Genomic DNA, 17,182 nt, shown 5'->3' on the forward strand with positions numbered 1-17,182 from the left:
GGTAGGGAAACCGTGAAAGGGATTTGAAGAACACATTAAGAAATTCTTTTGTTGATATTCTTTAGAAGATGGCATTTTGTGTGAAATTGCTATTGCTAGGGATTGCACCACAATCGTGCAATCGAGTATTGTAGCCTGGCCATCTGAATGGGTGCGCCATTGTTTTACTAATTTTGGTCTTCATCAATGTCCGGGCATGCTTTCTGATAGGCCTACACATTAATAAACACCTAAGCACATGTTCTGATTAATTGTATGGAAGACGAAATCTCGTTGGGATCGTTTAAATCACAATTCTTCAAATGTTTGCGTTGCCTGGTTATCTCTTGCTCCTCCTGTGTCTGCCAATTATCGTCTGTTGTCTCTCCTTCTGCTAGGCGTGGTAAAACAACGAGTTCGTGTATTATAATTTAGAGAGACAGCATATTTTCCTGATATAAGCATGGGCGATGAAGCCGAAACTCGTCTCTACTTATTTTTGAAGATTTCTGCGGGATTAACCAGTTTTGATCGAGCTGACATGTCAAAAGTCTAGTCATGTTGCTAATGCCTTCAGAAACCATTAAAGAAAAGGGGCTAGTATTATACCCTTGGATGGAGCAATACAACCAATAGCTTGATCCAACACTATCTGGCCTAGTCCCACTCAAATTCTTGTCGGTTGTTTCCACACCCTTTTTTGCGTCTCTTGGGGAACTTTCTACTCACCGGAAGGTTTCACTTCTTTTATCATACAGCTATGTGACAGAGGCTTCAGTCCCCGAAGAAGACCAAAACAACCATGGTCCACACGCTCTTATCTAATTTGGACGGAGTTCCCTGCTAGAGAATTGAATAGCATAACAACCCCAACAAAATAGAACAATCAAGATAGAACTAAGCACAGGGGAAATATCAGAAGAAGAGAGGAATATAGAGAAAGATATCTGTTATCGTTTAAATTTCAAATACCTGTACTTATCTTATTTTCCTGTACTTATCCTATTTTCAAGTTGTGTATAGAGACACCCACACACATACTGTAAAACATAAGTATTATGCAAAGAGTAATTTCTTCATTCTCTGTTAGCATAATTATCAAGAAATCTTTTATGGTATCAGAGCATCAATAGGTTAACACTTGATCTAACACAGCTTCCGCCCATAAACACAAATCCACTCTTTCTCTCTCTCTTCACATCAACCATGACTTTATCTGATTCCACAATCCTTCCCTTGTTGTTTTCATCCCAAAAGAGTCAATCCACTTCACAACCAGTGAGTTAAAGACTTGAAGGACATAATTACCTACCATGAAGTGTTCAATTTCAAGTTTTTCTTCTCAGTTATGATCTGAATGATATGATTCATGGTTCTGAAAAGCCACCAACTAGAACTCTTCCAAATAACTTTTCTAATCTAGCCTACACAATTTGGTTAAAAAATAACAATTGTGATCTCAGCTGGCTACTAGCTTCTATTTAGTTTCTACTGTTTTTAATTTAAAGACTTCCAAACAAGTTTGGGATTCTCTTCAGGCAAAATTCTCATCTATCTCAAGGTCCCACATTGCTTTTCTTAAAAGACAACTTTAGATTTTTGTTCAAGGCAATCGACCATGTTTTGCATTTTTTAAAGATACTAAATAGTTGGTTGACCAACTTGCTGCTGCAGGAAAACCCGTAGATGATCAAGACTTCATTACATTTTTAATTAGAGGACTTCATCCCACCTTTACACCATCTATCACATCCTATAATTTTGCTTGCAAAGATAAGAACCTATCTCTAGATGATTATCTGAACTTTTGAATTTGGAAACATTACTTGAAACTTCCATTACAATTCAAAATCATAATTTTACTTTTGCTGCAAAAACATCTAAGTATCCAAAAAGGTAACCTGCAACTATCCCTGCCAAATTCTAACAAACTTCTGCATTATCACAAGCTTGAGAAGCTTCAAGACTTCAGCTATATAGTGATTGTGTAGCTTTATATGATAAACCACAATGTTAAATTTGTGACAAATATGATTGCATTGTGTTGGATTGTTTTCAGTGTTTTAATTTTTCTTTCCAAGGAAGATAACTCCTTTTGAATTGGCAGCAATGATTGTTGAAGCCAATAATACTTTTAAGCAACAAGCTTGGTATGCCAATAATGGAGCTAATGCTCACATTACTGCTAATGCAGTAGATTTAACAACTCTGCAGCCTTATGATGGTATGGATACTGTCCAAGTAGGCAATGGTTCAGGTTTGGTGATTCAAAACACTAGTTCTTCCTTATTAAATATATCATATAATTCCTTTCATTGTCCATAAGTTACACCTAATCTTTTATTCATTAATCAATTCTGTTTAGATAATAATTGTTACTTTATACTTACTGGAACTAACTTTTTTATCAAGGAAAATAAGACTAGACGACTGCTGCTCCAAGGGCTAGTTGAAAATGGTCTTTATCCAATCAATGAGAATAAGAGTTGTGCCAACAAATTTCATTGTTTTACTTCTAAATTAGGGACAAAAGTCACTAGGGATCAATAACATAAATGCCGTGGTCACCCTTTCAACTCCACTCTAAACTATTTATCTTCTTTCATGCAAATAAAAGATTCACGTAGCAAGTCTAGTGTTTGTTCTTTCTGCCAGTTAGGGAAAGCTAAGAAGCTACCTTTTAGTGATTCGCAAAGATAATCGACTAGATCTTTAGCCTTGATTCACATTGATGTCTAGTTATCTATTATTCCTTTAGTTGGGGGATGTTAATATTATGTTTTATTCGTTAATGATTTCAGTCATTTTACATGGATGTATCCTATATGTTTCAAAAGTGATGTCTTTTCCATATTTCAACAATATAAAGTTCTTTTTGAAAATTTATTCTCTTGCATAATTCAACAGCTACAATCTAATAATGATGAAGAATACTTATTAATAGAGTTTCAATTTTTTTTAGCTGAACATAGAATTTTTCATCATTTGACATGTCCCTATACATCCCCACAAAATAGCATTACTAAACGAATATATCAGCATATTCAAGAAATGAGATTAACACTAGAAGCACAAGCCTACCATCCAAATTGTTATTGGGTAGATGCCTTCTTAACCTTAGTATACCCAATCAATTGTTTACCAACCAAAGTTCTTAATAATATAATACCATACTTTGTACTCCACAAAACTATGCCACGATATTCTGATATGCACATATTTAGTTGTGCATGCTAGTCTTATCTCAGACCATATAAAGATCATAAGTTAGTTTTCAGAAGTAAATAATGTATTTTCTTAGGGTACTCAAATAAAAAAAAGGTTATCATTGTTTAAATTTTGCTACAAGTAGGGTGTTTATCTCCAAGTATGTTGTCTTTGATGAGAATACTTTCCCTCACTTGGATAAAAGTCACTCTTTTACCACTCTTGTGAGCAACCAATCTTCATGTACTACTCTTTCTTTCAATACATTTCCTTTAATGTTTCATACACAACATTTCAATTTTAATCTAATTGTTATACCAATAAACTCTCTTCATATGGAGAGCCTACCCTTGCAAACTTCTAACATAGAAACACCAATTTCTGCACATTCTGTAATTAAAACACTAATTTCGACATCTTTCACAAATCATCCAATTCCTACACTTTCTTCCACAAATCATGTGTCATTATCTAATCCTAGTAATCATTTTACCTCTCTTATTTCCTCTCCTGAAATATCTCTAGTACTGTCTAGACAGATGGTACCTAATCTAAAACAGGAAGTCTTAAGCTTAGAGAATTCCCTAGTTTTCAAACCTTTTATTCCACCCGACATCCTCTATATATTTTATCTAATATAGTCATTGAGTCTGAACCCATTTGTTTTACAGAGACAATATCCAATCCACAATGAAAAGCAATAATAGAACGTGAATTTGATGGATATTGGCTAACAAAACATGGTCTCTTTGTCCTAAACTTTCACATACACATGTTGTCAGAAACAAATGGGTGTATAAGCTTAAAAGACATCCTGATGACAATATTGATTGCTACAAAGCAAGACTTGTGAATAAAGGGTTTGAATAAATTCCTGGTATCGATTACTTTGATACTTTTTCTCAAGTAGTAAAGCTTACTACTACAAGGTTAATCCTTTCTTTTGCAGTCTTGTTCAAATGGAATATTCAACAATTGGATGTTTTTAATGCCTTTTTGCATGACATTCTATATGAAGAAGTGTATATGGAACAACCAAAAGGTTATGAAGATCAAACCTTTCCTGATCATGTTTGTTATCTACACAAGTCCATTTATAACCTTAAACAAGCTCCTCGAGCTTGGTTCAAACGCCTCTCACAACAACTGAGTGATTTTGGTTTTTCATAATCCAAGATGGATTATTCATTGTTTGCATAGATTTCTGACAATTTATGTATTTTTATGTTAGTATATGTTGATGATATAATACTCACAGGATCCAACAGTCAAGCAGTTCATTACTTTATTGCTTAACTACAGAATGTGTTTCCAATTAAAGACTTGGGTGAATTGAACTACTTTCTTGGTGTTGAAGCACTACGAAACCAAGATGATTTACATCTGCAATAGACTAAGTATATTACCGATATGCTTAACAGTACCTATATGCTTGGTGGAAGGCCTCTTCATTGTCCATCATCTTTTGGTTCCAAGCTCTCATCTAATGCTAGTGACCTGTTAGCGAATCCAACTAAATATCGATGAGTTGTAGAGGCTCTTCAATACTGCACAATCATATGACCAGATATTTCCTATTTAGTAAACCAATTATATCAGTTTATGCATTCTCCGCGTGAACTGCACTGGATAGCTGTCAAGCATGTCTTACACTATCTAAAAGGTACTATCGAGTTTGGTCTTTTTTATACTCTAGGAACAATAACAATACATGCCTACTGTGACTCTCATTGGGCAAACAATCCTGATAATAGGCGGAGCACTACTGGTTATGGTGTGTTTCTAAGCACTAATCTTATATCTTAGCACAATAAACAACATAGTGTTGTCTCTCGATCTAGCACAGAGGCTGAATATAAAAACGTGTCTCATACAACTGCTGAATTGTACTAGCTTCACATGCTTCTTCAAGAATTATACATCATGTTATCTACTGTCCCAAGTTTATGGTGTGACAATATCAGTGTTATTGCATTAGCATCTAATTCTGTCTTTCATTCACGTACGAAAGACATCAAAATTAACTACCATTTCGTTAGGGAGAAGATGGTTAATCATGATATCCAAGTCTAGCATACCTCAACCAAATTATAGATATCTTTACCAAAAACCATACTGTAAATTGGTATTGCTTTCTAAGAGACAAACTTTGTGTTTGACTTTGAGAGGGTGTTAGAGTATTGAATATTATAACAACCTCAACAAAACTCAATAAAAATCAGGAACAATCAAAAAAGAACCAAGGATAAAGGAAATATCATAGAACAATAAAAAAAGAACCAAAGATAAAGGAAATATCAGAAGAAGATAAAGGAAGATTAGAAGAAGATAGAGAGAGATAATTTGATATTGTTTAAATTTCAAATACCTGTACTTATCCTATTTTCAAGTTACACACACACATTTTATGCAGAGAGTAATTTCTTCATCCTCTGTTAGCATAATTATCAAGAAATCTTTCATTCCCCAGCTACTTGAATGTCCAGTCTCTTAACTATGCTAGGTGCCTACTATGATTCGACAAATCTGGCAGCATTGAAGACTTTCTTTTCACTCTCGCGAGCCCACACACACGCCTTCAACCTTGAAATTTAATAAATATATTGCTAGAAGGATTAACAGGTTTGGTTTCATTCATTGCAGAGTATATCAATTTGCTATCTCCTGTAATTTACTTCAGCTACCAAACGATCATAAGAACGCGATCTTCCGTCGTCCAAGAAAAGGGTGCAAAGCTTTCAAATCATCCCGCAAGCCATGAACTGGATGGTAGGCCTCAGTTACCGACCAGCCTTCCATCCTTAATGTCTTGTCCCCCTACCAGAGTTAAGGCCTCCTTGGGATTGTGCAGCTTGGGTTGGCTTGGACATGCAGCATGCGTACAAAGGGGGTCCCAAAAAGTGAATGAGAGACAGTCCCATCTGGCTCCGAGGCAGCTTGTGCTGGCTTAGAAACGTGCTCCTTCCAATACAGAAATGTCTTTTGTTTGCCCTAGTTTTCTTTGGCAGGTGGTGCCTTGCAAATTAATGTTTTTCTTAATTACCATCTTTTTTTTGTTAATGCACAGGACAATGCAAACCCTGCAACTATTTTAATCTTAAAATATTGCCATTAGAGAGACCTTGCATCCCAGCTCAACATTTTCTATTTTTTGCAAAGAAAGCAGCGCCTCTCGATAACAAAAGCAGCTCAAGGATATAGCAACAAAATGCCAATACAAGTGACATTATTATGTCAAGATACAAGACTCCATTTGGCACTAGCATGACTTCATCATCATCGTTGATCACAATGGAACTCATGCAGGACGGCTAAAATGTCAAGCCAGCCATATACACAACCAAAATCATCCGACCTTAGAACAAGAGCCATTGTTTGCACATGAACAATTTCATCATCAGGACAAGGGCAGTTAAGTACATATAATAAGACGAACCCGGGATGAGTAAACAAAGCTGCTAACAACAACTACCTTCATTGAAGCTGTCAGAAATAACACAATGCAGAAGACAGGAAATTGTTCAAAAGCCGCTGATAGCCACAATGAACTAAAACAACCAAGATTCTCTCCATTTCTCTGCATCCCTGTCCTTGGTTCACATCGGAATGATGGTCCAGCCGCGGTTCCATCCATGTCTTATTTTCTTACTGTTGTTCTCCCCTCCCCTTTCTCATTCTTATTGTAAACAAAACTCCTCACAGAAGACAGAAATTTCTCCTGCATTTGATTCTTCACCTACAAGGTCAATGATAAGAACTGCAAGTTATGAAGCAGTCTCTCCTAATCATGATAGGGAAATGCTGATGCCTCAACTCTTGGGACCTCCTGCCCGGAAACAGGCAATGGAGGAGTCCTCATCGTCAAATGGAAAAGTTGTGGCAGCCATTGTTGTCACAGCTGCAATCACTCTGGCCATTGCTGTGATCTTCTTCTTTATCTACTTGAAATTTGCCAAAAAGCGGGAAAAAGTTATGGCAACCAGTGACGAGCTCAAAAAAGTTAGCAGAAAAGTGAAAAAGTTCACCTTCGATGAAAATGGGCAGGATTTGCTTTATGTAAAAAGTTTTGACAGGAAACCCAAAAACACTTTCTCAAAGGTTACGCTGAACCCTAGCTATGAAGAAGAAGGGGAAGAAAAGAGGGTGGATGTGATAGTAGAGCAATTAAAAAAGTACGAGCCACAGGAAATTTTGCTTTCATCTTATGGAATTGGTCATGGGAAAGTACCAGAACCAGTTTTGCGAAATGGAAAACCTACAGCATTAGTTTCAGAGATGGAAAGTCCAAAACTACCTCCTCTACCATCCCCTCCAAGAAAGAAAATCCCACCACCACCACCCCCACCGCCACCACCACCGCCACCACCTCCTCCTCCACCACCTCCTCCTCCGCCTCCGCCTACACCAACAAAACCACCACTTAAAACAAAGAAAAATCCTGCATCACCACCCCCACCACCTAAAATAGGCGGTTTAATCTCATTATTGAAACCTCCACCAGTTCCAAGAGGGAAATTAAATAGCAAGAGCAGGGAATGGGCACCAACAGAGGGAAGCTTGATAGGGACTAGCAGTGGGCATACAAGACTAAAGCCACTGCACTGGGATAAAGTAACAGCCGATGTTGATCATTCAGTGGTTTGGGATGAGATTAATAATGGCTCTCTCAGGTTTCCCTCTGAATTTTAAAATATTAATTTTTCTTTTCAGAGCACCTCGCATTTCTTAGGTTGATATTTCTCTGATCCATCATTTCCCCATTTTTCTGTCAGATTTGATGACGACCTAATAGAAACATTGTTTGGATATACAACTGCCAATAACAAAATCCTTCTCAGAAATGAAGTTTCATCAAGTGGAAGCAGCTCCAACCCCACCCCAGCTACTCAAGTTTTTATCCTTGAACCAAGGAAGTCTCAAAACACAGCAATTGTACTAAAATCTTTAGCAATTTCTCGCAAAGAAATTGTTGATGCTCTTCTCGAGGGTCATGGACTTAATACAGATGTCCTCGAAAAGCTTACCAGAATTTCCCCGACTCAAGAAGAAGCAGTCAAAATCACCCAATACAGGGGCAACCCATCTAAACTTGCAGATGCTGAATCTTTCCTTCACCACATCCTGAAGGCTATTCCTTCGGCATTCATCCGTATCAATGCAATGCTTTTCAGATCAAATTATGATTCAGAAATTCTTCATCTAAAGGAGTCCTTACAAACACTTGAATCGGGGTGCAAAGAGCTACGAACCCGTGGCCTCTTCTTAAAACTTCTTGAAGCCATTCTCAAGGCTGGCAACAGGATGAATGCTGGAACATCCAGAGGCAATGCACAAGGTTTCAACCTTACTGCTCTTAGAAAGCTTTCCGATGTTAAAAGCACAGATGGGAAGACTACTCTACTTCACTTTGTTGTAGAACAAGTAGTTCGATCAGAAGGTCGACGTCGTGTACTTAATCGGAACCATAGTATGGAAAGAAGTGACGGTCAAAGAAGGATAAACAGTGATTTGAATTCGGACACATTGACAGAAGAGAGAAACAAAGAGTACCTGTTGTTGGGACTCCCAGCATTGAGGGACATGATTGCTGAATTCTCCAACGTTAAAAGAGCAGCCGCAATAGAATTTGACAGTTTCGTCGACACATGCTCCTCTCTCACGGCTCGTGTCGCAGAAACTCAGCAACTCGTGGTAAACTTTGGCAACAGTGAGGCTGGTGGGTTTGTGATGCAAATGAAAGGATTCTTGGAGGATTGCGAAGAGGAACTTAAGGTGGTGAGAGACGAGCAAAAACGGATTATGGAGGTTGTTAAGAGAACAACAGAGTATTACCAAGCAGGAGCATCAAAACAGAAAGAAGCAAATCTGCTTCAACTGTTTGTTATAGTGAAAGATTTTCTTGACATGGTTGATCGAGTCAGTGTAGACATATCCCAGAAGGTGCAGAAGAAAAAAGTGGCAGCAAGAGCAGGATTATCACCACCACCTTCACCTCCATCAAATAATCCAGTGAGATTTCCAGACTTCCGTTTACATCCTATGTCAGATATGTCAAGGGCAACATCTTGGAGTGAATCAGATGATGGTTTCTGAACAACAGGATTTGTTCACATCAGAACATTACATTCAGTTAAATCAAGGAGTTGGCTCCCACGGAAACAGAAGTACAAAAACATGATATTCACCAAGCTTTTACTGCATAGGTGCATCTGTCTGAGACTGAAAGGGTTACGCAGCCAGGGAGAGAGAAAAAGAAGAAAAGCGATCAACACAACACGAAAATCTTAGCCCCGTGAGCAAACAATAAAAACCTCCGAACGTGGCATTTGCTGACCTATAAATGCAAATAGGCACAAAAATATACCTCTTAGAAATTGTTCTTCAAATTTCCAGCTCATCTACGTTCTTCTAAACTTTGTGTGCTCTGTGTTGATTATGATCATATAAATGGTCGTGTTACCTAAAGCAATTTTCTTGCAAAAGAAAAAAATAAGGGACTTAAAATTTAGTTCAGCTACATGCAGCAAGGATGGAGGATAAAGTAGCAATGAATGAGTAAAATAGAAAGAAATGGCAGAAGTTCAATCAAAACCCACGTTCTAAAAAGCTTCAAATTTAAAGCAAACAACCTGTAAAATAAATTAATTACAGAAAGAAATTCATTGAAGCAGAACTTGAGAGGCAGTGACAATGGCAGGGGCGGATCTAGAGATTCTTTTCAGCGGGTGCAATGTTTAATACGATCCCAGGAAAATTCTACAGTCAACTACAATATCTTTCCATCGATACTCTTATCACTCCTCTAAGAGTAGAAGAGAAAGCAAAAAACCAAGATAAAGTCATTGAACTTAATACTAATCAAAACTCCTTTCACGTACCAAAAGCCGAATGGAAAGTTTAATGGTCATTTTAATCCAAGTAATTTTTTTTCAAGAAAAGCCTTATGGAAATCATTTTTACTCCAAGCAAGCAAGAAATAATGGGACCAATTCCACACCCACTATCAAATAATGACAACCACACTTATTAATTAAAAATAATTATGCTTCTTTGCTTGTGATAAATCTAGGCATGGTGCTAGAACTAGTCGTTTCCAAAAATTCAGAATTGCTGCTTAAGCTAACATTACCAAGGAGCCACATGTGGCAATGATTTCTAAGATTAATATTCTCAAAGGCTTAGATGGATTTATTCAAAAGCTACTCAACATGTCTCCTATGATAAAAACCTTATTCAAGATGTATACCATCGATCTTTCATCGAAAAAAAAGGATCATGCTTCGTGATTCACACACTACTAAATTATTGGGGGTTGGAGATGTTCTTAACTAATTTATAATTGGTAGAAATGTTCTTAAAACTCCCAAAAATTTAGTTTATGATTTTGTTTCAAGTAAGGGTAGTCTTAAACAAGTTATTAAGTTTGATCAATATATACTTTCAAGGAAAGGTTTATTTTTGGAAAAAAAAAAAGAATGCTTGTGATGGGATGTTTAATTTTAATATTGAAATGAGTGAAAGTTCTTCCTTGCTAATTTTGTTTCTTGTGTGAATATTTGACATATGGCAGATTATCTCATATAAATTATAAATATGTGAAAAATTTTGTGTGAATATTTGATGTGAAAAACTTGGGTAATCTTGGTTTAATTTCTAAACTTAAAAATGATTTTGATAAAGTGAATCTTGTAGTATGGCCAAAAGTTTTAGAGAAATATTGAATTATTATATTATTGAATTATTATATTAAGTTATAAATATTTTAAAGCTATGAATTATAATTATGAATTATTAGAGCTCATATATACTAATATAAATGAGTTTGAAGGAGGTATTTTAACTCGTGATAAGAATTATTATTTTATAACTTTCATTACTAGGTTTTTTTTTCTTAAGTAAATAAAAGTGAAGCTTTTGAAAACTTTACCATTCTCTTAAAAGAAGTTAAGAATAGATTTGACAAAAATATTAGAAGGTTTCAAAGCGATAAAGATATAAAATATAATGTTAATAATTTTATTCAATCCCATGACATGGTACATGAAGTTATAATGCTATTCATAAAATAGTATATAGCTAAGAGGAAGAACACAATGTTAATTGATTTAGTAAACTCTACACTTACTAGTTATTGTGCTATTAAAAACTTATAGGTAGAAGTTGTAGTTTTAATCATAATTTTTTTTTTGTATAGAATTCCATACAAAAATATTATTTCAAGTCCTTATGAATTATAGAAAGATTGTAAATCAAATTTGAATATTTTAAAAAATGATTTTTAAAAGAATGAGTGTAATATCCCACATCAGCGGGTGAGGAGTTGGTTACTGACTTTATTAGTAGTGCTAGTTCCCAATATGTTGTACGTGTCTTGGGGTTTGTGGGCTATCATAAATAAAATTGTGAGGCGTGGAAATCGGGTTGGGTTGAGCCAAAACAAACAATATATAATATGTTGGGCCGAATTGTTACATTTGGCATCAGAGCGTACTTCATTGGTTTTCTGATGGTGTCAATGAGGTCGTTGAGTTTCTTAAACATGATGGATTGTAATATCACACATTAAGGGGATGGATTGTAATATCACACATCGACAGGTAAAAAGTTGATTACTGGTCTTATTAGTAGTATGCTTGCCAACATATTGTACGTGTTTTAGGGTATGTGGGCTGCCAGAAACAAAGCCGTGAGGTGTGGAAGTCGGGTTGGGCTGAGTCAAAGCGAATAATATACAATATGTTGGGCCAGACTGTTATAATTGCATTGTTCTTTATAGATGAAATTGCCAATGAATTGAAAAATTACCGGTAATATTTGAGGGGTTTCTAATTTTTTTTGATTAAATTAAAAATTTAAATTAAATATTACAAACAAAATTATCGATGGATTGAAAAGTTATCAGTGATATATAGAGGGTTTTTGAAGATTTTTAATTAAATTAAAAATCTAAATTAAATATTACAGATGAAATCACTAACGGAATGATTAAAAATATTAATGTTTAATTATCTATCAGTAAAAATGTCAATATAATCCTCCAATAAAAATACGAGAATCTCTCATTTCATAACAGACGCGTCTCTTCGTCTTTTTCTTCTTCTTTCTTTCCTTTATATAAAAAACAACAACGTCCCTTTCTTTCTTTCTCTTCCCTCCTCAACTACTTCTCTTTTCTTCTTTACTGCTCCACATGCAGGTATGTCATCTCCTCTCTTCTTCCTTCCTCTTCTCAGTTTTTTGTTTAATTAACATACTTTATGAATTTGGTTTTTCTTTTCTCTTCGTAGCTTCACTCGTAATTCTATTATGGTAGGATTTTTCTTTTTTCTTCTTTGTTTTTTTTTGCATTATATTTGTTTTTTATTTTATTTTATTTTTTTAGCAATATCCCATATAGGTGGGTAAGGAGTTGGTTACTGACCTTATTAGTAGTGCTGATAGCCAACATGTATGCGTTTTCAGGTTTGTGGGCTGCCATAAACAAAACCGTGAGGCGTGGAAGCCGGGTTGGGTTGAGCCAAAGCACATGTTGGGCCGGGCTCTTACAACAATTGAGAAGTAAAAAATTCTAAAATTATTTGAAAAATACTGATGAAATTAATTAATTGGTGATATCCTTTATAATTGACATAATGAATAATGTTAGGGAGAAGTAAATAATTTACAAACAAATTTTATTGACAATATTAATACTATCAATAATTGTTGTATAAATGATATATTATTGTACCTTTTAACTCTGTTTTAATTTTTTTTCAATTGTAATTCTCTTTGTATATATTGAAAGAATATTTTTATCGATATTTACCGATAAATATAGTAAGGGAATATTCCAGTGGTAAAATTCACTGCAATTTACAAATAAAAATATTTTATTATTGTTCCAGTTTTTATTTACTAATTTTCTAATAATGTAAGCAACTATTGCTTTGACGAGAAAACTCAACATAATTTTCATTCTTTAATAATTCTTCAATATTGAATAGCATTGATGGAATCCTTTTTATGGGAGAGTGGATCTCTTCTCTCCTAAAACTCTCTATAAACTTTTTATTTATTCTCATATTCGCAAGAAAAGATATGCCTTCTCTATTTTTAATATTAAAAAACTAAGAGGGTTGATTTTCCTTATCAAATAAGGATCCCGAAGAGATTTTCTCTCTTTAATGGAGACAATCTCTTCTTAATATGTCAAATTGTTAGAAATTACTCAGACAATTTTACTTTTCAATTTCTTTCTTTTTCATACAATTGTGGGTAAAGACTAACCATGGGCACTCAATTACAAAATATATCCAAAAAGTTCAACATCTCTTACTTGCACATGGTTGGGATGACTTTGCACAACTTATTCCTCAACATCACTTTATTCTCAATATTGTTCATACAGAATAATAAAAAATGTGACCGTTGAGTTTTTTATAATTTTAGAAGCTCTACACTAATAACCTATTCAGGACAACATAGAGACATCAACATGAGAAAGTGCAGTGACTTACAGTGTAATAGAGATTTTAAAAATTACATAAGTCAGTAAATTCAATCCCTCGATAGGAGCTTTAATAACCTTATATGTTCGCTATTGATATTACACTTATAATTATGTTGCAAAACCAATAGTAACAAAAATTTAACATTGCTGAGTCATGGTACCTTCGTGTAATACAAACGTCTTCTCTTTGCACTCATGCCATTGGTTAAGAATAAATCCTTTCCTAGTAATGTCTTGTGTAGGTGATATACTGAAATAGAAACGTATATTTTTTACCTTCATGGTATAACCAAAGGTGACCGAAGGCTCTAGTAGAGAATAATAAAAAAATATATATCCTCAATGGTGAGGAAACAGGACCCATTCACTCACCTTTATTTTTGGTTGCTCTAGTATGATATTCATGTTATGGTAGAGAAATTCAATAAAAAAAAATGTATATAGTTATCTAAATACCATATCGACCTTAATCCAATCACTCTTAGAGCATCCAATCTATGTTTTTTAAATGCTTGCCATGCCTAGCACCAAATAACTGAACTCGCATCCGGATTTATTTTAGCGGATTGTAAAACCATCCATATATGATCACAGGGACCTCATCTTGATCCCTAATCAAGGCAACAATTTGAACGATTGTTCATATGAGCAAATCAATTAGTCTATATTTACATACTGTACACGATATAATATATATGTGTGTGAGTGTTGACGCACGTATAAATATCATGTTGCTTAGTATTTAAACAATATAATAAAAATAAATATCTCATAAAAAATAATGATTATCCAAGTGCAAGCAATTCAAAGCATAATAAGATCATTAATATAATGACTAAAGTCTACGTAACCCTAATTCCTTAGCATGAGCCTTAAATACCTCACTTGGTATAGGCTTAGTTAAGGGGTTTGCCACTATGTTACTTATAATTACATGTTGTAAAGTCATTTTCTTTTGTGTCGTTGTATCTTCGATGAAGTTATATTTAATGTCAATGTGATTAGTTCTACCATGATATCTAGGGTCCTTGGTGCAGGCCAGTGCATCCATACTGTCACAATAATAACAATATTGACTTAGTGTCATGAGCCACGATCCCAAGATCATGTAGAAACCTCCTCACTCAAATTGCTTCTTGGGTTACAGTTAAACATGCTATGAACTCTATTTCCATAAAAGACAAGAGCTATAGATGTTTGCTTTTTACTACTCCACACAGTATGGCCTCATGATTGAGTAGAAAATCACATTCAGATGTTGATTTGCCCTTATCAAGGTCACCTCTCCAGTCAACATCACTATAACGAGTTAAGTGCAAATCCGATCTCTGATATAATAACACATAATCCAGTGTTCCTTTAAGGGAAGTTATAATCTGATTTTTCTTCTATCTTAGATGATTTTAATCTCATATTTGTGAGATTCATACCTGAAACTTATTTCTACTCATGCCTTGGGAACTCTTGAATACTATAATCATTTTGCTAGTGAAATATGAGAATTCATAAATGGTTGTTGCTAAATGTGGGACTTATTATACACTATACAAAATAAAAGTGCAATGGATTAGATTTTAAAATAGTTCAGTTAACTATGAAACTTTTCTAAAATTGTAGTTTACATATCAAGCTCAAGTGAATGAAAAAGGATAACAAGTAAGTCTTGTCTTACCTTTACTAAGGAGATTGCTACATATTAGAGGAGTATTGAATGAAGAATATGAGATTTACATTGAACAAACAGTTGGTATATAACATATGAAAGTTTTATCAAGTTCAACTTGTTATATTTTAAGGAATAAGGATTGATCTATATCAACCATGAACATGTGAAAGTTTTATATGCTCTCTAAGCAATTTAAACGAGCCAAGCATGAACCTAGCAAGTTTTAAATAAGCTGAGCTTCAGCCTCCATAAAATTGTGATTGGCATGAACTCTAAACGATAAATTGTGATTTTGCGTGCATGGACTGAAAAGGGGAGGATGATGGGTTCAATCCATGACGACTCCTTATGATTGATTAACTGAGAAAGGGATTATTATAGTAAACATAGAAAGAACAATGAAGGAACAGAAGCTTGAAACTTGAATCATAATATTGCTTTTCTTGATTACGTACAGTGGATTATTTTAAAGTTGATGATTTTTTTTTCCTGTTTGCTATAGAGGAAGAGTTTTTCACATAAATTTGATATTCTTGTAGTTATGCCCTAATAATTAATTTGTTTTATACTAGATTTTAATGGGATTGGAGTTAAAATCCCAACAATTACTTGCTAAACCCAAAACGAAAGGACGTTATGCTTATATTGTTCTCTGGAAGAGAAAAAAGTTGGTGTCTAATCTTTATATTGTTCATAGCCATATGCCTTCTCCATTTCCCTTGTTCGAGTTCCACACCTCCTCGCACATAATCATCTTTATACATCCAAACACAGCACTTTTTTTTTTTTTTGTCATTTGATGATATGGTGTTATGCTTTTATTTCACTAATTATCATCATGGCACAATATTTTTTTTTTCATTGAATTGTAAGAATGTGAATTGACATAGCTACTGGGAAATGATAAGAAAAAAAATAATACAGTGAGATAATTTTTTATTTATTTTTAATATTAATATATCAAAACAATCTAAAAATAATTTTAAAAAAAAAATTATTTTATTTTTCTATAAAAAACACATTCCAACTACAAAAACAAAACTAGAAACATACAGGAGTTAATGAGAAAAGATTATGTATGGGTAGTGGGTACCCATACATGAATATGGTTAAGTGCATCCTTAATCCATATATATGCTTAACATGTAGAAGCATCAGAAATAAAGTAGGAAAACTTGCTACAACGTGAGGGTTCGAAGCTGGCGTACGTTGATATTAATAATAATAATAGTATCCTTTTGCTCCTAGTTATTTAGACATAACATTGACCAGAGAAGAATCGAAAGGAGGGCTGAACAGGTGTCAATCAAGACCTAAACTTGTGCATTTTAGTATATAGTGTCCTTTCATTTTAGGATAACGTCCTTTCATTTTAGGGCTACACAGGTGTCAATCAAGCGTGAGGAGGTGAGGTTCCCTGTCCTTTCATTTTTCGTCTTACTATTTACTAATCCAGATCAGAATAATATTGTTCAAATGCTATCCTTTAGCAGAATGGCTAATTACCTCCTCAATGAGCGCACCTTTTTGCATCGATCACAGCAAACTACCGAAGCAGAAGCTCCCACACCACGGCACGATATCATTCCGCAACAAGCGGAAAACATACACTGATGAAATCCTCGTTCTCCTAGTCCTAGCAGACTTTTCAAAATTATTTCCGTCGCCTCACAAAAAAGTAGAACTATATTGTGAGATGGCTTGTTTAAAATCAAGGTTCCAACTATGCCTCCATGGTGATTGGTCATCATCTCCTCCCTCCTTCCAATCCACTGATGAAACTATTTATACAAACAACACAGCACCATGCAAAGTTTTGGCTAAAAATCCGCAGAAAG

The 17,182-nt window shown here is 34.7% G+C and overlaps 2 protein-coding genes across 4 annotated transcripts in view; both read left to right on the top strand.

Moving 5' to 3' along the window:
* The window catches only part of RR5 (response regulator 5), a 2,257-nt gene extending 2,018 nt beyond the window's left edge, over positions 1-239 (top strand). For 2 of the 3 annotated variants that reach the window (XM_011030347.1, XM_011030350.1), the window contains exon 6: positions 6-239. The gene's annotated coding sequence lies outside the window, so the exon portion shown is untranslated. The remainder of the gene's footprint in view (positions 1-5) is intronic. The other variant, XM_011030348.1, reaches the window with a different exon arrangement.
* Positions 240-6,087: 5,848 nt separating this feature from the next.
* Positions 6,088-9,488, top strand: LOC105128607 (formin-like protein 4). The gene is made up of 2 exons (XM_011030351.1): positions 6,088-7,856; positions 7,959-9,488. The coding sequence occupies exons 1-2, from the start codon at positions 6,793-6,795 to the stop codon at positions 9,277-9,279; spliced, it is 2,385 nt and encodes a 794-aa protein (XP_011028653.1). The 5' UTR covers positions 6,088-6,792; the 3' UTR covers positions 9,280-9,488.
* The last annotated feature ends 7,694 nt before the right edge of the window (positions 9,489-17,182 follow it).

Source organism: Populus euphratica, unplaced genomic scaffold (assembly GCF_000495115.2).
Source record: "Populus euphratica unplaced genomic scaffold, PopEup_1.0 scaffold111.1, whole genome shotgun sequence".
Lineage (NCBI taxonomy): Eukaryota > Viridiplantae > Streptophyta > Magnoliopsida > Malpighiales > Salicaceae > Populus > Populus euphratica.